Source organism: Motacilla alba, chromosome 24 (genome assembly GCF_015832195.1).
Source record: "Motacilla alba alba isolate MOTALB_02 chromosome 24, Motacilla_alba_V1.0_pri, whole genome shotgun sequence".
NCBI classification, from domain to species: Eukaryota; Metazoa; Chordata; class Aves; order Passeriformes; family Motacillidae; genus Motacilla; species Motacilla alba.
This window is the reverse complement of record NC_052039.1, coordinates 5,033,652-5,059,441: the sequence shown is the minus strand read 5'-3', so window position 1 is coordinate 5,059,441 and position 25,790 is coordinate 5,033,652. Positions and strand designations below refer to the sequence as shown.

At 50.4% G+C, this 25,790-nt stretch overlaps 1 protein-coding gene across 1 annotated transcript in view; it reads left to right on the top strand.

Moving 5' to 3' along the window:
- The window catches only part of POU2F3 (POU class 2 homeobox 3), a 43,873-nt gene extending 18,621 nt beyond the window's left edge, over window positions 1-25,252 (top strand). The window contains exons 5-14 of the mRNA XM_038161516.1: window positions 12,853-12,957; window positions 14,102-14,204; window positions 17,468-17,550; window positions 17,676-17,858; window positions 18,625-18,766; window positions 19,858-19,994; window positions 21,645-21,806; window positions 23,244-23,310; window positions 24,253-24,385; window positions 25,122-25,252. Coding sequence (XP_038017444.1) covers window positions 12,853-12,957; window positions 14,102-14,204; window positions 17,468-17,550; window positions 17,676-17,858; window positions 18,625-18,766; window positions 19,858-19,994; window positions 21,645-21,806; window positions 23,244-23,310; window positions 24,253-24,385; window positions 25,122-25,161 — 1,155 coding nt within the window. The 3' untranslated portion in view covers window positions 25,162-25,252. The remainder of the gene's footprint in view (window positions 1-12,852; window positions 12,958-14,101; window positions 14,205-17,467; window positions 17,551-17,675; window positions 17,859-18,624; window positions 18,767-19,857; window positions 19,995-21,644; window positions 21,807-23,243; window positions 23,311-24,252; window positions 24,386-25,121) is intronic.
- Window positions 25,253-25,790: the final 538 nt, after the last annotated feature.

Genomic DNA, 25,790 nt, shown 5'->3' with positions numbered 1-25,790 from the left:
CAGCCAGCACCAAAAATGAGCTGCTTTGAGGTCTTGGAGTGCAAACTCCTGTCTGCAAGGCAGCAGATAAAAACATGGGGCAAGCAAACCCCGTGTCCCTGCTGTGGGTGCTCCTCTCCCCCTGCCTTGTCCAGCTGAAAGCATTCCCTGGCTCCCGGAGTGCCTGCAGACCTTCCCGAGTGTCACATCAGGAGGTGACAGCCCTCTGGAGCCCTTGAGCTGTGCAGACCCAGGAGAGGAGCTCTGCTGGCAGGGCGGGCAGGCACAGGGTGCCCAGAGCAGCTGGGGCTGCCCCTGGATCCTTGGCAGTGCCCCAGGCCAGGCTGGGAGCACCTGGGGCAGTGGAAGGTGTCCCTGCCATGGCCGGGGTGGAATGGGATGAGCTTTAGGGCTCCTTCCAGGAGTGGGATGGGATGAGCTTTAGGGCTCCTTCCAGCCCAAACCATCCTGAGATTTCAGGAAAATGCTCTCTGAGCCCAGAGCTGAGGCCTCCTGTGGCCAGCGGAGCTGCTCTGAGCCCTGGCAAGGCAAAGAGGAGTCAGGAGAGCCAAACACTGCCCTGCTGCAGGGCTGCAGGGTGGGAGCTGGAATGCACGAGGGGCTGTAACTCCATGCACACCCCTGAGGCTGACGTTGGCACAGCCAGCCATCCTCTTCCCATGTGCATTCCCCAAATCCCAGGGCTGCGAGCCTTCCCAAAGGCTCCCTGTGAGCAGCACTGGCAGCTGCACCTTCTCCACGTGGCTCTTCGTGCCTGCAGCTTCCCTTGGTGGCTGTGCAGTGACAAATGTCAGCCACGCCGCTGTTTGTTTGTTTGCTTTGGCTGCTGCAGCCTTGGGTGGGTCTCCTTTTCCTACCAAAGGTGTCCTGACACGCTCAGCCATCTTCCAGGAGTTTGGAATCCCCAGCTGCAAACAAAAAGCCCTGTGTCTCCAGCCCAGAGCACGGCTCGCTCTCCACCCTCCTGGAGAAGGATCCAGCCCGCTCACCAGGGCTGATAAAAGGAAATTCCTCGCAGATAGGAACGAGCACGAGGTCCTTCTGCCATGGCAGCACCCCAGAGGTGCTGGAGCTGGAGGCTGGGCTGGGGTTAAGCGGGGAGAGGTGGCGGAGCAGGGCTGATTTACACCCACTGCTGATCTGACCCACCACCCCCTGTGTTCCTCTGAGGGATGCTGGGGAAGCTGTGGGGGCAGCCAGGCTTGCAGGCAGTAGAAATATCCTCCTCCCAAAGAGAAACTGTGGGTTTACGTTTGGTTTTTGGTTTTTTGCTTGCCTTTTTTTTTTTTCCCCAGCATTTCCACTTTTAATTTCCTCCTTGCATCACAAAATCCAATTAATTTATTCCAGCTTGCCTGTGTAACTGAATAGCCAACTTAGCTGGGGATTTAGCGAGGCTTAGAAAGCAAAAGGCTCTGAATGAGCTGGTTTTATTGTTTTATTTTATTTCTAATCTGCTGCGATTCCCCAGAGCCCACCAAGGGGTTTGCAGGGATGCCAGGGATGGGATGTAACAGTCCTGTAGTGGACACAGGCCCGTGCAAGCAGCTCTTTGTCTCCCTCTCTTGGCCCTCCCAAGGCCACGGGTAGAGTGATTTTAAATCGTTATTATTTAAAATAATAATTACTATTTGGAAGTATTGTTATTTAAAATAATAATTATTATTTTAAATGATTCTCCTAAATGAGCGGGAGGCCGAATGCGCGCGGGCTCCACGCTCACATTTAGGGTTGACCTCAGCTGTTGGTGAATTCATCCTCAATTCAGCAAATAGATTTCAAATGACGAGAAAAAAGGAAGAGAGGAGAGCTGGGAATATCAAAGTGTTTTCATGTAAAATCAGGTGCTGTGCTCTTTCATTAGGGGTGGAGGTTGGTGGGTTTTTTAATTTGGTTTGGGGTTTGAGGTTGGTTTTGGATGTATTTTATTTTTTTTTCTATTCGTTAGCTTGCAATTCAAGTTTTCAAACCGAAGCCAGGGCAGGATGGTTTGAAACCCAACTCCAAACTGACTGCAGGAGCTCTCTTTGCCTTTATTTGGAGTGCTGGGCTCTAATCACTTTGAAGATCATAAATCTCACATCGTTTAAGCCTCTCCCCCAGCCTTTGTAGATGGCCTACATTTCAGGTCTGCTTCCCTCCCTGCCTCCCGTGTTGTGCTCCAGGCGGGATGGGAAGGGTGGAGTGACCTGGTTAGACCCCTTCCCTGCCTCCCAACTCCCTGCTGGGGCTGCTCTCACCCTGCAAGCGGGGAGGGAGGGAAACTCTTGCGGAGTTTGAGGTTTTCGAGCAGTTTGTGGGTCAGCCCTGTGCTTTATGAGAAAGCTGCCTCTGATCCCTCAGCCTATTTGGCAAACATTTCTGCTCTCCCCCCCCTTTCCCTCCCCTCTTCAAACTCTCCTCCCACCTGGATGCAACAGTAATTTGTATGTGAATGAGAGGGAAAAGGGTGTGGATGGAAAAAGCAGCATCTTCAGCCTTGCCTATCTGGTTTGGCTTTTTTTATTTAGCCAGTCTAACGCTGCTTGTTTCCTGTTTATGGCGAGGGAAATGCAAAGGCACAGCAATAAACTTTCACCTTCGCTGCTGGCAGCCTGCGCAGGGACATCTGCCTCCTGATGGCTCGGGACGGCGGCCAGGCACGGATCTGAGCGGCTCTGGCAAAATTCACCTCAAATGGGAGCGGGACAAGGGCTGGGAGTGCTGCAGTGGGAGCTGGCTGCCATGTGGCGCTCCTGCCCAGGTGCTGCGGTCTGCCCGGGTCTGCTGGGGTTTAATTCCCCTTTGGGAACCACTGGATTGTTTGTTTTTGTAGCTGCTCTGCAGAGCCAGGTGGCTGGAGCTGAGCCCTGGGATAATGCTGCCTGCTGGAGAGCACACAGGGATGGAGGGCGGATGGGTTTGGGAGGTGCCAGGGCTTGTGTGAGTGGTGCGAGGGCTGAGCCCAGCTCAGGCGCTGCGCATCCATCCACAGCTGCAGGAGGACAGTGCACAGCTGCATTCCGTGCAGAGAGTGGGGACAGTGCAGAGACTGGGGACAGTGCAGAGACTGGGGACAGTGCACAGCTGCATTCCGTGCAGAGAGTGGGGACAGTGCAGAGAGCGGGGACAGTGCCCAGCTGCATTCCATGCAGAGAGTGGGGACAGTGCAGAGAGTGGGGACAGTGCACAGCTGCATTCTGTGCAGTGTGGGGACAGTGTAGAGAGTGGGGACAGTGCAGAGAGTGGGGACAGTGCACAGCTGCATTCCGTGCAGAGAGTGGGGACAGTGCAGAGAGTGGGGACAGTGCAGAGACTGGGGACAGTGCACAGCTGCATTCCATGCAGAGAGTGGGGACAGTGCAAAGCTGCATTCTGTGCAGAGTGGGGACAGTGCAGAGAGTGGGGACAGTGCAGAGAGTGGGGACAGTGCACAGCTGCTGAAGGCAGCAGAGCTTTCCAGCAGGGAAGTGGTGGTGGCAGGTCTCTTGTATTTTCAAGGACCCCCGATGAAGGCGAGGAAATGATGGATCTGACTCTGTGTTCTCAGAAGACTGATTTATTATTTTATGATACTGTATTATATTAAAGAATGCTATACTAAACTACACTAAAGAATAGAGAAAGGATGCAGACAGAAGGCTAAAAAGATAATAATGAAAAACTCGTGACTCTTTCTCCAGAGTCCCAACACAGCTTGGCACTGACTGGCCAAAGAGTGAAAACAATTCACGTGAAACCAGTGAAACAATGACCAAACACATTCCAGAGCAGCAAAACACAGGAGAAGCAAATGAGATAAGAATTGTTTTCCTTTTTCTCTGAGGCTTCTCAGCTTTCCAGGAGAAGAAATCCTGGTAAAGGGATTTTTCCAGAAAATATGATGGTGACAGCAGGACCTTGTTGGTCCAGGGAGGAATGCAGCATCAGCTCTCCTCCTTCCAAGGAGGGAATGAAGGCTCCTCCGCAAGCCCTCCCTGCTCTCCAGAGCTGGGAGGGGGAGTGTCCCCCCTGAAATGATGCTGATAGGTTTTTGTCCCCCTTTAAAATGAAGCTCACAGGTTTTTGTCCCCCCGAAATGAAGCTGACAGGTTTTTGTCCCCCTTTAAAATGAAGCTCACAAGTTTTTGTGCGAGCAGAGCTGGGCAGGATCTGCCTCTGCTCCCTACCCAAATGTGCCAGGCACTCTCCATGCCAGCAAAAGGCTGACCTTGCAGGACAGGCTGCCATTTGTTTATCAAACCTGTCATTATCATCAATCACATCAATCTGAAGCTGATCTGGCGGGGAGATTTGACAAAGTTTAGGACAGACAGGCAGGCACTGAGGTGCCTGAGCAGGGCCCAGCTTTACTGCTGGTTCTTTATTGCTGTTCTTTGCTGCCTTTGGCTCACCCCAATCAGGGGATGGAGTAAGGATACAGATTTCCAACAGGCTTCCTAGAAAGCCTTTCCAGCTGGCTCTGTTGAGGAATTCCTCCTTTCTCAAACCAGGTCCAGCATCCTGTGTGTTCCTGCCCTGCTCTCTGAGGAGGTGCTGAAGGGGTTCCCTTCCCTCAGGCCCTCCTTGTCTAACTCCTCTGACAGTCCTTGCCCACAGAAACTTTAATTTTGGAGGTTTGTGTGGGATTTCCAGCAGCTGCTTTGAGGCACCAGGGTGAGTTATCTCAGGGCTCCACAGCTGATGTCCTGTAGGCACCCACAGGATGTGAGAAATTCAAAGTGGGCAAACTGCACCTGAGATGTGAAATCCCTGGTGGCTCCTTTGCAGTGCCATTAATGAACACCCTGACCTCGTTTGGTACCTTCCACCCACACGTCTGAAGGCTCTTTGCTAATGGATTTAGCATCCCCTGGTGCCTCTGCAAGGTGGGGAGGTGTCTTGCAGACACAGCCTGGCTTCTCCCAAAGATGCTGAGCCGTGTGATTGCAGCTGGGATCAGGGGATGCTTCGTGGGCCAGTTGCCCGTGGACATTGGGCTGGGTTGAAATCCAGGGGCCTGCTCCCTGGCAGAGCTGGGTCATGGGCTCCCATCCTCTGATTCATCGTCTTGTGCTCAACCACAGACAAGTTCTTCCTCCCCTCCATCCTTTTGAAGGTGCACGGAAGGGCCTAACTCGCTGGGTAGTTTGTTATTAATATCTGGGATGCAAAACTCCCTGCACATTTAATTTCACTCCACCAGGGCTTCCCTCCCCCCGGGGATCTCTCTCATCGTTTTTCATTCTGCGTTCCCACCTCCCCCTAATCTCATGTGCTCCCTGGATGTCATTGCTGTTCCTGCTTGGCTTTTCCCCCGTGGGTAGCTCAGGTTTCAGTCTGCCCTCCAGATTTCCATCCCAGTCCTGTTTTGCCCTCCTCTCGAGGGGAGGTTCACATCCTGCTTCCTTCTCCCCTCTGGGGATCAATTCAGATTTCACTCTCTCTTCTCCCCGTTGCCCCAGGGGATCAGCCTAAGCCTTGCATCTGCTTTTCATCTCTTGAGCCTCCCCTGGCTGGAAATCAGGGCTGGCCTCGTATCTGCCTCGCCTGACACTGGATCTAAGCTCAGCTCTGCCCTGGCCTTTCCCTTTTGAAGTCTCCCTGCTCTGTCCTAGGGACAGGCTGATTGCATAAATTTGTTTGTGTGCAGGCTCCTCATTGAAATGCAGCCCTTTGGGAAAGCATCAGAGAAAGCCCTGGCTCCAGGGAAAGTCCTCTGTGCCTAAATCTGGCCCTGCTTTGCTTAGGACAGATATGCAGAGGAACCCCTTCTTCAGGCTGGGTTTGTTCTGGCACCTCAGATGAGCTGGGAATGAACTCCAAAACAGGCCAGGGGAACTTGTGAGGGAAAGGGGGATGCAATTAGGAGCGAGGATTTGGCCTTTTTAATTGTTTTTCTCAAGAGGTGGACTGAAACCACTGAATTAATGTGTTGACAACAAATTAACCCAGAGTTGGCTGCATTTTGTCTGTTCCTTAACATCCAGCTGCAGTCCGTTCCCAAACTCCTGCTCTCCTGCTTTTAAAGGGCAAGCTTCATTTACAACATGATTCCTACACCTGTTTCCTTGGCAAAATACCTGGTTCAGCTGTTCCTGATCTGTCTGAGAGGGAGAGACAAGAGATCTTTGCGCAAATTCCCTGCTCATCCTTCAGGAAACGCTTTCTGTGCTCACAGGGGACAGGCCCCATTCCATGGATCTGTCTGAAGGGTCACAAAACGTGTTTTCCACACCAGAAGCTCAGCCCAAGGCACGGCTGTCACTGGCCAGCCACAATCCAGGTGGCCCAGCACCTTTTTGAGGGCTGAGTGGCACGAACTGCTGTGCTGGATGTGACCCTCGGGGAGTCACCACTAATGAGCAGAGCACTCGGTGTCCTTGAAGGCCTTTCATCTGCTGAGCTCCAAGAATTCCCCCCAAACCTGCACACCCAGCCAGGGTGGGGCCCTGCACCCGTCCTGCACCCGGGCAGGTCCCAGCACACCGAGGGGAAGGATGTGTTCCCAGCAAGGCCTCTAATTTTGGACATCCAAGGGCACTTTCTCCCTCCCCAGAGGTGCTCCCTGTGGGATCAGTGGGTTAATCCAGCAGGGACCCTCCTGCCTGCTGCCCCAGCCCATGGGATTCACATGGGATGAGAGCAGGGAGCTGGCTCTGAGCTCCCCAAACCCTTGGACTTCATCCCTCACCCAAAATGAAACCCTGTGTGATGCTCTCCCAATCCTCCTCGCTCTCCCATCTCCCTCACTCTCTCTTTTAACCGCCCTGCTTGGATAATTCAATCCCTCCAGCTGCTCTTCTCCTGTCCCAGCTCCCCAGGGCGTGGCAGCCAGTGCCAAAAAGTGCCAGGGACCAGCAGGAGAGGCCTGTGGAGCTGGGGTGGAGCCAGCCCCAGCCTGATTCTAAGTTAATTCCTGCTAAAATGCGGTGGGGAGTGTGTCCCCACCAAGGGCTACCTGGGCTGTGTGGGCACTGTCCCCACGGGTGACTAATCCAGGGATATCCACGCGGTGCCAGGTGTTTGCGTTTGTCACTGTCAGAAGGCACAGGGAGTCCTGAACAAACAGAGATTCCTCCTCCCCGTGGGCAAAGGATGCATGGGAAGAAGGGGAAAAAAAAAAAAGGACATTTTTCATTTTTCATGCAGGGCAGATTCTCAGGCCAGAGAATCCCAACAAGGCAACTTCGGAGTGGAACAGGAACGTGCTCGGGCTCCAGGGGACCTGTGTGAGCTTGCAGGAGGGCAGGGGAGAAGCCATGGAGTGGTGTGTGTGAAATCAGGGTGATAAGGAAAGGGGCAGGGATGCAGCCCAGGGTGGGAGCAGAGCAGATAAGCACGGAGGTGTAGGCAGAGGTGGAGTTCTGGAGAGGTTTGGGAGTTGGGCAAGTGAAATGTGGAGAGAGAGAGGCGCAGGGAGCAGCGCTGCAACCCACGGGAAGGCTGGGGCTGGGGGAGTCCTGGCAGGGAGACAGGGCAGAAATCCCAGCCTGGATGGTGGGAAAATCATTTCCCATGCTTCGAGTGGAGGTTCTGGCCACTCTGACCAAGAAAATGGCATCTGCTGCTAACTGCTCCCAGACTGGGATGCCCACAGGGAAGGCACCACGTGCCTGAATATCCCTGCTAAGAGGGAAGGTGCTGTGAGTTGCTTTTTCAGAATCTTTTCAGCAGTTCTTGCCCCTGGGAGCACTCGGAGGCTCCGTGCCCCCCAGGCTGTGGGAGCAGCCCTGGCCAGGACACTCCCACCTGAGCAGGTGTCACCCTGAGTGTGGCCAGGCAGGGCAGGTGCTCTTCCCACCTCTGCTTTGGTTCTCCTCTCCCTGTGCCACAGGTGAGCATTTGAGGTTCAGCACAGCAAGGGGGGACTCCTCTCTCTTCCCTGTTTGTTTGGAAGCAAGAATCCCAGGGAAGAGCTGTATCAGAGGGCCCACAGGAGCTGCATGTGGTTCTGTTTGTTTTCTCCTGTCGAGCGTGCAGCTTGGCTGCTCCTAAAGTTTTGACTTCCCACCCCTACTTTGACTCCAGCACCACCATTTACATCCCAAGCTAAGCTGAGGATAAACCCTATCAGATCACACCTCAATTAATAAACTCAAAGGCCTCGTGGAGGGTGATGCAGGTGTGCTGAGGTTTGGGATTGCATTTGAATTTGCCATGGCTGAGCTTTGGGACAGAGCCTGTTTGGAAGTTGATCCCACGCTGAATTCCTTTCTGTCATGCTGACAGCTTCCAAAAATTCCCAGCCTTCAGTGGGATGGAAACGTTGCAGGGTGAATATCGTGGCACTGACATAAAGGTTTTCTGCCTTCTTTCCAGGTGTCTGTTAAGCCCTGCTGCATGTGCAGGATAGTACATGTGGAAATAGTAATTGCAACCCCATTATTATTATTATTATTATTGCCATAATTTACTATTAGTGTGTTTTTTATTTTATGGGGCCCACGTGTGCGGGTAATTCACGGCGCAGCGCTTACGCCATCGCAAGGTGGGAAGGCTCAGGGAGCTGCAGGAGCCTTGGATCCAGCTTAATGCCTGTTCCCAGCTTAAATCCTCCTCCCTGGGCTCCAGGCAAAGGGTTTTGGGGCAGCTTGAGGCAGCCCTGCTGTGCTGAAGAGCACTTTGGGGTGACTCAAAGCATTTTGGGGTGACTCAGAGCTGCTCCTTCTCAGCGAGGGCTGGGTGCTCCAGACCCTGTGTGTGCACCTGATCCTCCTCTCCCCTCTGCTCTGCAGGGCTGGGAGTGAGTCAAACTCTTAAACTCTGACTGAGATAAGGCAGATGTGGAGGCAGATAAATGTGTTTCAAAGAGGTCACTGGCTAAATAGGAGCTTCACAACAAATGGGGGTGTCTCCATCTCCCACTAATGTGGTTCCTGCCTGATAACTGCTGCTGGAGAGGGCTGGCAGGGCTTGGATAGGAGAGATCCAGACCTGGATTTGGGAGGGGATTGGAGGCTCTGGATTGGTGGCTGAGTGAGGAGGATGATGGAGCACTGTCTGTGCCACAGCAGGAGCTCATCCCGAGGAGGGTTCTGGGCTCTGATAGATGGACAAGACATTGAGATGGTCCCTAAACTGGGATGATCCATGGAGGGCTCCAGCCCAACCAGTGGGATCCAACCACCAGCCCACAGAACCCAACGCTGGTCAGTCTGAAGGGAAGAGCAGCAAGCAGAGCTGCTCAGGAGAATCTTCCCAATTTCCCAGTTTTCCACAGCTCTCCAAGATGTCTGCAGGATGTTTTCACGAGCCGAGCGTTTGCCAGAAGTTCACAGATCAGTTACAAAACAGATGTACCTTTCTTTTTTTTCTTTTTTTTTTTTTTTTCCTCTCCCCTTCTTCCTACTGGTAAGGAAGAGTTTGTGCAGTAATTGCAGGCAGGTTGGGAGATGTTTTCTTCATAATTCTCCTTCTTATGAAATGTTTATGAAACACCTTCCACAAATCAGTTACGCAAGCGGGCTCCGGAGCTTTGATCATTTTCCATCACCCTCAATGTGTTTCTTAGTTTGTTTTGCTTTTTGTTTTTGTGTTTAGGCCAGAGATAGGTAAGAAACCATCCATCCTTGCAGCTGTTCAAGCCAACTTCGGAAGGGACTCTCTCTTTTCCAGCCAGTCACCCTTCCTGTGTTTTTCCCTCGGCTTGCTCGGGGGCTGACCCTGTTTCAAGGCTGTGAAAACATCCAAACATCCACTTGAGATTTGCAAGTGTGATTCCTGCCCTGGCCCAGAGGAGCTCCCGTGCCTCCAGCTGCCGTTACCTGCTCCCAGCCCTGCCCTGGGCCTCCCCTGGGGCCCCAAAGGGAGGAAGGTGCTGGAGATTCACAGCCAAGAGCCCCCACAGCTCACCTGGGCCGTGGGGCTTTGCAGGTCCTGCTCTTTGCCCTGCTCGTTTTTCCATGGGATGGTTCGGGTTGGAAGATCATCCCATTGCAACCCCGTGCCATGGGCAACGAAGCTTCCACCAGAGCAGGTTGCTTTCCTTAAAGACTGTTATTTTTCTGAGTAAAATTCAGTGGGAACAAAGTCTCTCCATGACTTCTCGTTCCCCTTTCCCGCTCCATGATCACCCTACAAAACCAAGATCCTGAGCAATCCCAGTGGGATCTGCTCCTGCTTTTACCCAAATCTCTGTTTCTCACTTGTGATATTTCAGCAGAGCTCCCATCAAACATCCCCAAGAGGTGATTCTCTGAGGATTTCATCCTTTCAACCTTGAGTTTTTGGGTTTTTTTGGTTCCTCAAGGAAAACTCTTCCCATATTTGCAGGCATTTTCTGCAAATCCGAGGCAGATGCACTGGGAAAGGAGGAGGCAACCTCTCTTCTCGTTTTATTAATTCGAAATTTACATTATTTTAAGGGAGTCTCATGATATTGAGTGGCCTCGCCCACAATGTGTGTGGTTTTTTGGGGTTTTTTGGGTTTGCTTTTTTTTTTTTTTTTTTGTTTAATGTACACTTGGCAATATTGCCGGTTTAGCCAGGGAAAAAAAAAAACCAAAAGAGCGGGATTTGCATAAACCATCCCCAAAGTTTTGGATAGATCCCGACCTCCTAATGAACAATTAGCCAGCTGTGCAGGCCTGTCGGGGAGAGGAAGAGGAGGGCGAGGTAAATTTGAGCCTAAACCCAATGGAAATAGGTGCAAGGGGGAGAAGGATTTGTCAAGAACAAACCCCAGGTTCCCGCCCACTGCGCAGGAGGGAGAATTCCAGGGCCGGGGGAAGGAGCAGTGGGAGATGTTGTTGTTTTTAAATCGGGAGCGGGTGCTCTGCCAAACCCACCTCCCGTTCTCACATCCAGCCATGCCGCGATGCGGCTACACACCCCTTTCTCCCTGGAGCGCCGCCAGCTCGTCCCGCTTGGCAGCTGGAAAAATTGATTTCAGTTTGGAAATGGCTCGTGCCTCTTCAACACCCCACTGCCATCGGGATCACAGCTCGGGCGGGATCCAGAGCCCCGCTCTCTGAGGCGCCACAACCTTCAACTTCTTGGGACTGCTCCGCCTTGGATGAAGCAGAACAAGCGTTAATTTTTTTTTTAAATAATTCTTTTAAATTTTTTTTTAAAATTTGCCTCCAATGGATTCTTTTTAATGCAAAGAACATCCCTAAATCCACGTGCCTGGAGTGACTGCATGGCTCAGGGGTAACGGGGTGTCCTCCTGAGCCTTTCTGCCTGACGTTCAGTGACTTATCGCTGTCGATAGCGATCGAGAAGATCTTTCCACCTGATTTTTTTTTTCCTTTTTTGCCCTGCCAGGCTAAGAGGGATGATCATGCCAACCTGAAAGGTAGGAAAGAGCTGGAATTCATAGCATGTCTACCTCTTGCTGCAAGGAGCTGGGAGTATTGCAAAACGAGTTTCGGCGGTGTCCAGAGCTCGAGTTGTAATGAAAGGGGGTGTTGTAATCACCTTCCCTCCGAGCAGCACCTTCCAAAATGCAGAGGGGAACATTGCAACTCTCTTTTCTGGACCTGTTGAGCTTCTTGTCATCCCATTTTCCTCCTTTTCACCTCTCGTGGAGATCCATCAAAGCTTGGACTCGATGGTTGTAGAGGTCTCTTCCTACCAAAATTCATCCGTGTATTTCCTTGCTTTGCTCAAATGGGCAGAAAAGCTCCTTCTGCCCCAAAATATTCGCTCGGGATGGGGTTTGTGGAGCCGGATTTCTTGTCCCCCTCTGCTGGCAGGAGGTTGCAGGGCCTCAAGGCCCCGTCAGTGGGGCAAAGACCCTGCTCACCTTTGGGGGATGTGGGGTTTGGAAGGGGTCTGGTGGGATGTTCACTCCTTGGAGTCAGGGTGAATCTTCAGGAGTTTCAAGTTGTGTCCTTTGCAGAGTCCTGGTTTTTCCAGTTTTGGGGAATTAGAGGCTCTTCTTGCTGTGATGAGGAATAATCCTTGTTCAGTGTTGAGAAAGGGTTTGGGTCAATCTTTTCTTGGAGGAGAGTTCTGTATCTTTTACCTGTCCCCTGTGCATGGACATTCCTCACTCACTTTTCAGGAATTTACCTAAAAACTTCCAAAATCCTCCCCTCCCTCCTGTCCCAGCCAGCCCTACCAAAAGACTTCACTACTACAATAAATGGAACATATTTTTATTATTATTATTTCCTAATAAATTAATTTTTTAAAAATGTATTAGCAAAGTTAGAAATGAATGTGGAGATGGTGGAATAAACCAGAAACAAGGATTCAGTTCTGGTCCTTGGGTGCATTTTTTTCAATGAATGTGGGTTTAAAAATCATTATTTTCTTGTGGAGACAGGAACTTTGCAAGAACATTAAAGCAGCTCAAAAAGACCACTGGACACCTGTGAAGTTTTCCAGTTATTTTTCCACGGAGGAAGGAGATTTTCCTTGCAATTTCTTGTTGCTTTTTGGTAGAAATGGAACAAATTAATTTGGTGCCTGGAGTGCTGCATTTTCAATTCTGGGAGATTACTCTGCTTTTTTGAGGTCTTTTCCTCCATGACCCATCCTTTCCCGTCCCCTTGTACCATTCTCTGTTTCATGCAGGGAAAAAAGGGAGGTTTTCCACGTCCCATCGGGGCTTGAGTTGTGATCTGGAAAGGAGAATTGCTTCTTGTCTTCATCAAAACTCCACCTTTAAACTTTGAAAAGCTGATAGAAATTGGTTGTTTCCTGAAGTGTCTTAATTGAGCAAAGTGCTTGGCAGAGCAGGAAAACCGTCCATGGGATAGAGTGGGGAGCAGCAGTGTGGAATAACCCTGATTTTCAGCCATGGAAACAGCAGAAAAATCCCTGATATTTTTCAGGGAAAATCCCTGAAAAATCCCTGAGAGGAGCCTCCTCCAGCCTCTTGGATCCCAGCTGCTCCTGCTCATCCCTGCTCCCTAGTTCCACGACTCCTTTGCTCTTTTGCAGATTAAAACCGAGGACCTCAGCGACTCCTTGCAATCTGCCATCCCCCCTCGGTCGGGTCACCTCGTGCAGGGATCATCCATGATGCCAGGGAGCCAAATCGCAGGGGTGAGTGACCTGGCTGCCCCTGGAATCCCAGGAAAAGAGGCTGCTCCTGACCCCCCCTCCCCAAATTCCCCTGGCCGGTGGCAAAAGGAGCCTGAGAGGGTGAGGAAAAGTGAATCCTCATCTTCCTCCTCGGCTTCTCCTTGTGGGTTCAAAGTTAGACTGGACACGTGCTGGGGTGAGATTACCTCTGAGGGTTTGAAACCACGCCATGGTCAGGAAATCCCTTGGACTGGAGATGATTGGAGGCTGAGACAGCACCGTGGGGAAGTGTCTGATAATGCCTGCCCTGCTCTTCCTCATTCATGAGTGTCTGGTTAATGCCATTGTTGGAGATAGGTTCTAGACAAGATTAACTCCTAATCTCAGCCTGTTGTTGCCTCAAATTGATTTACACCAGAGGAGAAATTAATTCCTCGAGGGAAATTTTTTTCCCCCCTAAGGTAAAAATGTGGAGCTCAGCACTTAACTCTTGTTAAATTCCAGTGGGAGTTGGATGCCAGGCGGCCACACAGGCGCTCAGAATCCCTTCCTTCGTTCTTTCACGTGCTATTCAGGTCCATGATAGAATTTAGGGATTTCTTCAATCCCCCCAGCCTTCAGAACAGTCCTGTGGGAAGCAGTGTTGGAGAGCTGGGACAGCCTGCTGCAATTTGCTGTGTGATTTTTTAGGCAGTTCACTCTGGAAAAGCTTTGTCTGAAGAAACTGAAATCTGAGAGGTTTCACTGTTCTAACAGCCAGAGTTTGATTGCCTCCAAAATGTCTTTACCAAGAGTTAACTTCTCCAGGGAAAAGCAGACAATGTCTCTCTATGCACTGAATTCTTCTCCTATACTTGAAATTTTTGGACCTGCAGCCCTCCAGCACCCAAATCCCCCAAATTCAGTGAGAATTCTTCCCCTGCCCCTGAAACCTTTGAATCTCCAGCTCAAAAATGTCACCAAGAGTTGACTTTTCCAGGGAAAAGCAGACAGTTCTCCACATGGAGGTCTCTCATACACAGAATCTCCTCTTACACCTGAAACGTTTTGACCTGCACCCCTCCAGCCCCCCAAAAAACAGAAATTCAGTGTGGATTTGTGAGGAGATGCTGTGTGAGGAGCATAAATCCTTGAGTTTTATTGTTCCCTTTGCCTTTCTCTGTAGGACATGAGCTCTCTCCACACCCTGCAGCAGCTGGTGCTGCTTCCTGGGCACATGCAGTCAGTCCCCCAGTTCCTTCTGTCCCAGTCTCAGGCAGGACAACAAGGTAAGAGAAGGAAAAGCTGAGCTGATTCCTTTTTGGGCTCCCTGAAAACAGAGGCCAGACAAAATTAAGATAATATAAAGCAGTTCTGTTTCTTGAAGGGCCTCCAGGTACATTTGGGGCAGATGAAGCCCACCCAAAAGAGAGAATTCTCCACCCAATGGAGAATTGGTCACGGGTTTCCCACTTTTATGAGTTTGGTCCATTTGCATTTTGGGGTGAATCTGCCAATTCCAGCTTCAGCTAATGAAGTCATTGACCCCAGGTTTGCTCCCCCAACTCAGTTTTGTTCCCATCTCTCAGGCCTGAGGCAGTGAGGGGTCCTTGATTGCCAGGCTGGAGAGGAATTGTTGTGTCTGCCCCAAATGGGGGAGCAGCAGCTCCCACTGCGTGTGGAGTTTGGAGCTCTGCACTGAAGAACTGCAGGGTTACAAACAGATGGGAAATAGAAAAGCTGAAATCCTGGAGAGGAATTGTTGTGTCTGCCCCAAACGGGGGAGCAGCAGCTCCCACTGCGTGTGGAGTTTGGAGTTCTGCATTAAAAAAGTGCAGGGTTACAAATAAAAAAAAAAATTAAAAATCGCCAAATATAAAATATAAGGCAACAGATGGATAAATAGATGGGTAAATATCTTCAAACCTCCCTTCTGGTGGATGTCGGGTTTTCCCAGGGTGATGCTGCCGGTTCCCACCCCGGGTTTGATCCCAGCTCCGTGCGGGAGATGCTGCTGGCACCTGAGCCTTGTGCGCTGCTCGAGTGCCACCTTGGGGCCAGGCAGGGATCCCAGCCTGGAACTCGGGACGGCGCCCGAATTCCAGCAGAACAGCCAAGGAGCTGCTCCTTCCCACTCCTCATTAATTCCAGAAAGCTCATCAGAGCTCGGGCTGATTGTTTGGAGGGAGGGGAAATCCAAGGAAGGAGCAGAACGGGTCCAGCTGAGCCAGGAGCAGCTCTGGGATGAGAGCGAGAGGTTTGGGTGTTCCACAGGGCAGGGAAGGTCTCCCTGCTCCCCAAATCAGCTCCAGGAAAGCGCTGAGGACTCGCTCCATGCTTGATAAACTCCCTGTAATTCTGGTTTTACCCCCAATATTCTTACAGCGTTTCTCCCACCCTGGGGATGGAGGATGTTTGAGGCTTTAATTCATAACCTGGCAGATCCAAGGGGATTTGGATCCTTTGCTTGTGCTTTGATTTATCCCAGCCCAGAGCTCCCTCCACGTGAACTAAAATTCAGGATTATAACATTAAATCTCTGCAGCTTGAACCCACTGCTTCACACACTCCAAAAGCAAGTGGGGAATTTATTTCTTCCTGACAAGATATAAATTCTCCTCTCTGCCAAATGACACTGATGGATAAAGATACTTGATGTATATTTACAAATAATTTTGAATTTGTTAGTTTGAAACATGGTCAGGCCAATCTATTCCTTGCTGCCTGCTTTTATTCATGAATAATAAACAACTTTTACTGCAGAGCAGAACTTGCTGCCTTTGAGGGATTAGAATTTATCTGTTCAGTGACTTTTTTGGCAGCTGGGTTTGCTCGTCACCCCTTCCAGTTCCAGGCTTGACCAGGACTGGATGTTCTGGCCAGGAGCTGGATTTTAGTGCAGGGCATTTCCACTGGCATGGCTGATTGCCAGCTTTCCCTGATCCTTCTGCCACATGCAAGCACAGCCAGGGGGGAGTGAAAATGGAGAGGAATTTGGTTCGAGTGGGGTTTTCTTCCTCCTGAAAGAAAGGCAGAAAATATTCCAGAATTTTCCCTGAGGCCATCAGGGAATGCTCTGAGTGCCCCCTGATTTTGGACTGTGGGTCCAGAAATGGGGTTTGTGGCCAAAGGGGCTGAACCTTTCCAACAGGGATATATGGATTTTAGTTTGCTTGTGTTTTGAAGCTGGCAGATAAATTCCCAGGTCTCATTCCTGATTCCCAGTAAAACCCGAACACCTGAGTCAGGGGTGGGAGAGCTCTGCAAAGGTGGGAATGAACGGCCATGGGGATTTTGGGAATCCTGTCAGTCTAAATGTTGCTGCTGAAATCTTCATCTCAGCTGTCAGACCGGTGATTCCTGAACGCAGCCCTTCCTTTCCCTCGGAGCTGAGCTGTTCAGTCATGATTTTAAAGACTCCAAATGACAGAGCATCTGCCATGTCCCAAGGCAAAGCCATTGCAGTGATTAATTACCTGCACTGGTAAAAATGTGCACCTCATTACCGGCCTGGATTTGAAATTTGAAGTTGTTCCAGCGTTAGGGAAGGCTTATTCCAAGCCCAGCCTAAGTAAATAAATGGGATTGTGCACATCAGATCTAAATTAAAGAAGAAAAGGCAGAGAGAGGGGGGGCAGTGATTGATTCTGGAGATTATCTGTTTTCCTTTTTATTAGCAGAAGTCCATAAATTCCTGTGGATCTCCCTGTAATTGTCAGTTATAATCAATTAAATATATTGACTGCTCTGAGCAAGGTTATAAATCCTCACTAAATTCTATAGGTTTCACTCACAATGGGCTTGATACCAACTAAATTTCTAGGGAACTACACAACCTAATCCTGTAGGACATTCCCTCTAAGAGATATAGGCTTGTAGTTGGCAGTTTGTCAACGAAACAATTACACACTCTCCATAAATCCCAGTTTTTGGTGGGTTTATGGATTTCCCTTCTTTCTTCCTTTCATCATTCCGTGTCAGCTCCGACGTTCCGAAAGAAATTCAATTTATTTGAAATACAGTAGGGTAGGAAAGAAGGGGTCAGATGGCTTCCAAGTGACATTTGAAAATGAAATGTAGAATTGAGAGCAGAGTGGGAGGGCTCACGAGATTAACTGGAGGATCAGGGGTTTTTTTAGCGAGATCAAGTGGCTGAAAGTTGGAGTCACAAGGGCTTATATTGGAAATAAGACGTCCACTTTTCTAAGAGCCACAATAATTAGGCACTGAGAGAAACCCCCAGGAAGGATGTAGGAAATTCTCTGCTGCTTGGCACCTAAAATCAAGATTAGAGGTCTCTAAAGCGCTTGGGTGTGATGAGTGACACAGAGCAAATGAGATATTTCACTTCTGTCATTATTATAATGATCCCTCGCAGGCTAAAAAGCCACGGGAAGAACCTTTTCTTTCTCATGATCCACTCAGAGCCAGACACGTTCCCAACAGCTGAAATTCTTGTATTTCGGGCAAGAAATCACAAATGGAGCTTCCCACTGCGAGCTTTCCTGGGGGTGTTCACTGACCAGACGTGTCTCTTTTTTTTATTCCTCAGCTTTGCAGCCAAACCTCCTCTCCTTCCCTCAGCAGCAGGGCAGCCTCCTCCTCTCCCAGCCCGGACCCAGCCTGGCCTCCCAGGTAAGAACACACCTGAGGGCGTGGCAAACTCCACCTGCTGCTCTAGGGAGGGCAGATGGCCCCGGGAACGGTGTGGTTTTCTATTTTTGTCACTCTGAGCATCTTTTTTGGGGTGGTTTGGACAGGCTGTGGGTCGCTCGGGCCTGCCTGGCTCCTCGGTTGAACCCCACCTGGACGTCCCCCAGCACTTGCAAGTGGCAAAGCACCTGACCCCAGCAGGGGCTTCCGAGGAGCCCAGCGACCTGGAGGAGCTGGAGAAGTTTGCAAAGACTTTCAAACAAAGGAGGATCAAGCTGGGGTTCACGCAGGTGAGAGGGAGGGGGGGAAATTGGGGCAGAGCTGCGGATGAAGGAAAGGCTGGGTTAGGTAAATTTGGGTTATTTTGCAGCATTCCCTTCCAAACACACAAAGAGACAAAGCCTTCCTAGCACCTCACCACCATAACCCTGATATCAGGGATGGGGACAGATTCCTGGGGGGGAAAAATCCCCTTTCCCTGGCAGGCAGGCCATGGAAACCAGACTGAAGCTATCCTGGAAGCAGCCTGAGGGGAAGTTTAGGCTGCAAGAGAAATAAATCCTTCACTGAAAGAGCGTTTGGGCTCTGGAATCATCTGCCCGAGGGGGTGGTGGAGTCACTGTGTAAAAAGCCTGGACATGGCACTCAGTGCCATGGTAGAGTTGATGAGGAGGTGTTGGGTCACAGGTTGGACTCGATGATCTCAAAGGTCACAGAAATCACAGAATGACCAGCCTGGAAGAGACCTTCAAGGTCATAGAGTCCAACCCAGCCCCAACACCTCAGCTAAACCCTGGCACCCAGTGCCACATCCAGGCTGTGTTAAACACACCCAGGGATGGTGACTGCACCACCTCCCCGGGCAGCCATTCCAGAACTTTCTCACCCTTTCTGGAAAAAACTTCTTCCTAATATCCAACCTGAAATTCCCTTGGTGCAGCTCGAGAGATCCTTTCCAGGCTGGTCAATTCTGTGACTCTGTGGTTCTGGGTGGGGCTGGGACAGCTGGGAGGGCTTTCCCTGTGCTCACTGTGGGATTTGGGTGTCCCCTGGCAGGGGGACGTTGGCCTGGCCATGGGGAAGCTCTACGGCAATGACTTCAGCCAGACCACGATCTCCCGCTTCGAGGCTCTCAACCTGAGCTTCAAGAACATGTGCAAGCTCAAGCCCCTGCTGGAGAAGTGGCTCAGTGATGCAGGTGGGTGACACCAGGGCAGAAATGCCACTGATGCCTTGGGAAGGCTGGCCTGGAGCAGAGGCTGGGCAGAGCCAGAGAATAAAGCAGGGATTTATTCAAAGGATCTCCTCCATGGATGCACCTTGGGCAGCACAAGAGCCCAGCCAGGGCTGCACCCAAGATGAACCAAAATGGTCACAGAATGAACCCAAGATGGACCAAAATGGTCACAAAATGAACCCAAAATGAACCCAAGGTCTCTCCCTTGGCTCAGTTCTGCTCCATTTGCACCTTGCAGTTCATTGTCCCGTTCCAGCTTTAGCCCAGGCACTCCCACCCTGCTTGTTTTTCTCTCTCCAGCCCACGCTGTTTGTGCTCCTGGGCTGAGCTTTGGATCATTTGTCCTTGGTGCCCAGCTGGAGCAGGAATTGTTTTGTCTCCCTGCTCTGTGCAGAGCTCACCATCCCCTGATGTGAACCCAGCCCCACACACTAAAGCAGCACAGAATGTGGAAAATAGAAAAGGTGAAATCCTGGGGCATCACCAGCAGCAGGAGAGGATCCATCCAGGAGCCTCAAATCCCTTCAGCTCATCCCTGTGAGAGCTGGAGAAGAAGGGGAGGAGGTGCTGAGGGATCAGCCCAGGAGGAGCAGCTGGAAAAGGAAGGATTTCCTTGAGAGGGGAATTCCCAGGGGCAGCAGGATTTGGGCTGGTGTCCTGTGCTGACCTCACGTCAGCCTCGTGCTTCACCCAGCCCTTCAGGATGTCTGAGCCATTGCTCACATCTCAGCCACCCCGAGCCAAAGGGTTTGGTCACATCCTTTTCTGCGTGAAATGAGATTATTGGAACACCCCTGGTCCCTATCAGAGCAGGCTGGAAATCAGGCTCTCAAAGGAAAAACGGTGTGTGGGTTAAAACATTTCTCTCCTTTGATTTGGACAAGCTCATTGATGGATTTGGAGCAATTTGAATCACCATCAGAGGGAGGATCCCCAATGTAGGAACAGTTAATCTGTTTTAGAAGGCACCTTTGTTTCACAGGAAGGATCTGGGAATGAAAATAACTCATTATCTCCTTGGATATCTCTTTCCCCCCTCCCTCTTCTCCCAGAATCTGCTCCTTTGGATTCCTCCATGAGCACCCCCAATTCCTACCCCTCAGTGAACGAGATGTTTGGACGGAAAAGGAAGAAGAGGACCAGCATCGAGACCAACATCCGCTCCACGCTGGAGAAGAGATTCCAAGATGTGAGGGGAAAATCTTCCTGTCTCCCTGAGCCTGGCATTTGCAAGCCTGGGGCGCTGAGTCCTCTCAAGAAAAGAGGGTTTTTTTGGGGGGTATTTATTTGATAGCAGGTTAGAAAATGCTTGAAGAAGCAGCAGGAAAAGTGTTAAACCCAAAGGAATTTCCTACAGTTAAAAAATGCTTGAAGGAGTAAACAGGTAAAGCGGAAAACCCAAAGAAATTCCCAATGATTTCCTTGTTGAATGTTATTCTAAGGAAATTATAATTTCAGCACCACGTTTCCCCATTATCAGCCACCGGGCCAAAGCTGATCTCTCCCCCAGCTCTTTTCTCTGTGAGTTGCAGATGAGTCCCAGGAGCTCTGTGGCCGCAGTGCCCCACTGAGCAGCTCTTGTGCGACCCCAGAACTTGTTGCTCCAAATATTTTTCGTGATCCCATTCAGAAGTGGAGCCCTTTGTACTTTTTAAGCTCCAAGAATTTCAAGACAAATCGCCGTAGGCACCAAAGAGAGCTTTAATCAACAGCCTGAACTGTGCCTTGGAAATGCCTCAAATCAAAACTGTCCCTGAGCTCGTTGTTTCTTGGTTTCTCCCTCACACCAAAACTTGCTCAGCCATCATCAGATCGTTTTAGCAGCTCGTTTTTAGCTGCTAGAAGGCATTTTCTGCAGTGGGAATATTATCTTGGCACCTCTGTGCCCGGTATCTTTGACATTTCTGAGCTTCAGCTCTGAGCAAACCCCACAGAGCCGAGAGGAACGAAAATGACTCCGGGGGCAGGGTGGGCTCTGTTAGTCCCCTTCCTAAATGAGAAAGGGAAGAGAGAGGCAGTGGCTTTTCTGAGCTCCTGTCACCTGGACAGTGGCAAGGCCACCAGGTTCAGGTGAGCCCAGCTCTGATTTTGGTGCTGCTCAGGTCAAAGAGGGAAAAGATTTGTACCAGGGCAGGAGCTGTGACTCATCCCCCCTGACCCCGGGAGGCTGATGTGGAAGCAGAGGCACTTTGTGCTTCACAGAACATAATCCCTCACCCAAATATTTACCCTCTGAGCTTTTGTCCCCTCCCCAGCTCGCAGCCAACCCACCCTTGTCCTCCCTGATGCTCTTTGGGGCTTTTTAACCTCCTGCTTCTCTCAGCAGAGCGCCAAGCTCAGTTCAGAGCAGAATTCCTTGTGCTTTTGGGGGCTTTTAAACCTCCAGCTTCTCCCAGCAGAACCACAAGACCAGCTCAGAGATTTCCTTGTGTTTTTTGGGGCTTTTTAACCTCCTGCCTCTCTTAGCAGAACCCCAAGCCCAGAGATGCCAGTTCAGAGCAGATTTCCTTGTGCTCCTTGGGGCTTTTTAACCTGCTGCCTCTCTCAGCAGAACCCCAAGCCCGGCTCAGAGCAGATTTATTGGAGTTTTGGGGGCTTTTTAACCTGCTGCCTCTCTCAGCAGAGCCCTGAGCCCAGTTCACAGCAGATTCATTGGGTTTTTTGGGCTTTTTTAACCCTTCTGACTCTCTCAGCAGAACCCCAAGCCCAGTTCAGAGCAGATTTATCGTGTTTTTGGGGTTTTTTAACCTGCTGCCTCTCTCAGCAGAGCCCTGAGCCCAGTTCAGAGCAGATTCATTGGGTTTTTTGGGGTTTTTTAACCTGCTGCCTCTCTCAGCAGAACCCCAAGCCCAGCTCAGAGGAGATCTCCTTGATAGCAGAGCAGCTCTCCATGGAGAAGGAGGTGGTTCGGGTCTGGTTCTGCAACCGGCGCCAGAAGGAAAAGCGGATCAGCTGCCCGATGCCATCCCCCATCAAATCACCCATCTACAACTCCAGACTGGTGAGGGACTGGGGCTTCGGCCCCCTCTGGATGGGCGGAATCTCACCCAGAACATTTGTTATTATTCCATCCGTTGAAAACAATCAGCTAAATGATAACAATTAATTAAGCGATAATTCTGTTTATTGGAAGCGCTGGAAAGAAAAGCCAAGTTTCCTAGGAGGAATTGATTAGTTTAATTGTAGGATAATTTAGTCAAATCATGGTGCTATCCCAAAGCTTTTCCCCTTGAGATTGATGAAGGAAATCTTTCCCAAATTAATGAGGATTGCATTCACTGGTATCAAGTTAGCTGCATTTCTGCTGCTTCATTTAAGAGTTGCTGGGTGAGTTTGCCATTTAAAAGTGGCAGGAGCCTCCTCAGTGGATAAGAGATAAAATATCAGAAATTCAAGATAAAGTTGAAATTCTACAGCTCCCACAGGAGTGGGAGGCAGAGTGTGAATTTTATCTTGAAATCTCCTGGCTTTTGGAGTCCTCCATCAGAAGGCAGGGGAAGTTTGGTCCCCCCCAAAAAAAATCCATTTGGATTCCCAGAGCAGGAGCTTGGGTGAATTGTTCCCTGTGACTGCTGGCCCTGAACACAGCGCTGCCTTCAGGAAGAAATGCTGATTTGCATGGCAGCTCCCAAGCTGCCAATTGTCACCTGAGAGTTAAGCTCCCTGAAGGAGATTGGGATTTTTTTGTGCCCAAAACCAGAGGGAGCTGGGAGGTTCCAGGCTGAGACAAAGACAGTGGCTCCGAGTTTATCCTGAGACTTCCAGAAAATGAGATCATTTCGGGCTTTTCCACAGCTGATCCATAAGTTTAGATGGAGGAGGAGAGTGTCAGGCATATGCAACACTAGCTCTGATTTCTTCCCATGGCCTCTATTATATTAGATAATGTAATGATAATATATATAGATAAATATATTATCTATATATATATAGATAATATATATATATATATATAATATATATATATTATCTATATAGAGAGAGATATGTAATATTTATACATATAATATAATAATACATACACAAAAATAATATCTGCATATAGTGATATAGATATGTAACATCTTTATCTATATATAATGATATTGATATATAACATCTATATCTAATATTATAATATTATAATAATAGTAATAATAATAAAGATAGAGATATTAGATAAAATAGATGATAGATTTGATAGATTAGATTGATATATAAGATATATAGATAAGATAGATTATAGATAGATAGATAGATAGATAGATAGATAGATAGATAGATAGATAGATTCCCTTGGACATGGGACTGGTGTTTCTCCCCTGGAATGTGACTGGAAATAGCCAGGGGAGCCCCAGCAGTGGGTGGTGTGTCCCTGGGAGGCAGCACACTGCACGGGGGCTGTGAGAGGAGTGCAGGATGTGATTTCTCCCCTCTCAGTGCCTCTGTTCCTGCCTAGGTCTCTACCTCAGGCTCCTTGGGGCCCCTCTCCGTCAATCCAGTGCACAGCACCATGCCTGGGACTGGTGAGCCTTGGGGAACCTCCCTCCCCTCCTTCCTCTGCCCTCTTATCCCTGACTCCTCCATTTCTGGGTCACATTGGCAGGAACATCTTCATCAGACCCTGGGTTTGGCCAGGGAAAGGGTCCCCACGCAGCTGGGATGGAACAGCCCAGCTGTGCTCTTGGGTGGGGTAAAAACATGGAAAACACGGGGCAAAAGAACATTCCCAGCACCATCCCTGGCTGGGGCGCTCAGGTTTGGGAGCCAAAGAAAGGGTGGGTTAGAGTCAGATCTCCTTGGAGCCCAGAAATTCCCAGATTTAGGAACAGGGACATTCCTGGGGTTCCCCCACCTTCCCCAGGGCAGGAATCAGAGGGGCCAAATAAAGGGTGGATCGGTGTCAGATCTCTGTGGAGACCAGAAATTCCCAGATTTAGGAACAGGGGACATTCTTGGGGTCCCCCCAGGTTCCCCAGGGCAGGGAATCAGAGGAGCCAAATAAAGGATGGGTTAGAGTCAGATCTCTGTGGAGACCTGAGATTCCCAGGTTCCCCAGGACAGGAATCAGAGGATCCAAGTGAAAGGGTGGATCAGTGTCAGATCTCTGTGGAGACCAGAAATTCCCAGGTATAGGAACAGGGACATTCCTGGGGTTCCCTCACCTTCCCCAGGACAGGAATCAGAGGAGCCAAATAAAGGATGGGTTAGAGTCAGATCTCTGTGGAGACCTGAGATTCCCAGGTTCCCCAGGACAGGAATCAGAGGATCCAAGTGAAAGGGTGGATCGGTATCAGATCTCTGTGGAGACCAGAAATTCCCAGGTATAGGAACAGGGACATTCCTGGGGTTCCCTCACCTTCCCCAGGACAGGAATCAGAGGAGCCAGGGGGTGGGCACAGGGATGGGGTGGGAATGTTTGGGCAGGAAGCGGAGATGCCAGGCTCACTGTGCTCTGTCCCACGCAGTGACATCCTCGTGCTCCCCGGGGAACTCCAGCAGGCCCTCGTCCCCTGGCAGTGCCCTCCATGCCAGCAGCCCCGGCACAGCCCAGAGCAACTCCAAAGCTGCCATGAACTCTTCTGGCTTCAACTCTTCAGGGTAAGGCAGAAAAACCCACAAAAAAAACCCAAAAAACCCCAAAGCAACCCCAAATCAACCCAGGGCATCGGGGGCGGGGGGAAACCCCTGGCATCTCCAGGAAGAAGAGGAAAACCCTTAGGGATTCCAGCAGTGTGGAGTGTTCCTGTGTGAAGCTTCACGTGTGACCTCTCGGGGACAGGGGGGGATTGTTGGGGTGTCCTGTGCAGGGACAGAAGTTGGATTTGGGGATATCTGAAGCAGATGTTTGAATTTGAACTAGATATCTCAATTAGAAGAGAAAGCGTTGCCAAATGAGTTGGGTTGTGAGCTAGACCCAACCTGAAAAAAATATGGATTTGAATCCGGATTTTAAATGCTAGAAAGTGTCCCATTCCTGACTTCATACAAAATCTGTTAATTTGTGGCTCTTAGAGGAAAATAGAAATGCTGCTTCTTGTGAAAGCTATCGGAGTCTGAGCCAGGTGGTCAGGCTTCAGAATTTGATCCATGGATTCTGTGCAGAATGCAGTGCCAGGTTTAAATGTACCAAAGGTTTGAAAGCTTTTGTGTAAAATAAAAAAGGTGGGTCCCTTGCAGCTCAGGATATTCTGGGCTGCTCAGGAGTGGCGGGATGTGATTCCTGCACTCTCCCTGGCTGCCTGCTGAACAGCCTGCAGGACGCGCCAGCCCGAGTGGGGCTGGGCGGCAAATCAGGATGATTTTTACTCCGGGGTGAAACTTTTTGTCCCGACAGCTCCTGGTACCGATGGAACCAACCCACCTACCTCCACTGAGACCTCGTGCAGCGAGGGCGAGAGCAGCTCTGCCTCCAGGCCGTGCAGCACTGACCATGCTCGGGGCCTTCCAGTGCCTTCCACCGCCGGCTGCGCCAGGAACCCCCAGCAGCGGGGCTGTGCAGGGACTCAAACTGCAGCCCAGCCCTTCCCCCAGCCCCACAGTGACATTGCCCCTCCTCCCCCAGCCCCCACAGCGACACTGTCCCCGTGCCCAAGCCCCCGCAGTGGCACTGTCCCTGCAGTCCTTCGCTGTCCTCGCATGGCTCCTCCGCTTGCAGCTCCGCATCCTCCCGGGCAGGGCTCCTGTGCCAGGACTCTCTCTGTCTCTCTCTGTCTCTGTCCCCACCCTGTCCCAGAGGTCCCCAAAAGGAAGGAGGGTCCCTCCTGCTGTCCCTGTCACGCACAGCCCCCAAACTGAGCCGAGGTTTGAGTTCATTTCACCGCAGCCCCGTGGCTGGGTGGGAGCCTTGGTTTGCCCCAGGCTCCCCATCCACTTGCTTTGCGCCTCCTGCTCCCTTTCTAAAGGTGCTTTTTGTTTGTTTTTTTTCTTCCTTTTTTTTTTTTTAATTAAGTATTTTAGAGCCTTCTTATTTTTTTCCTTTAAAAAAAAAAAAAAACCAAACAAA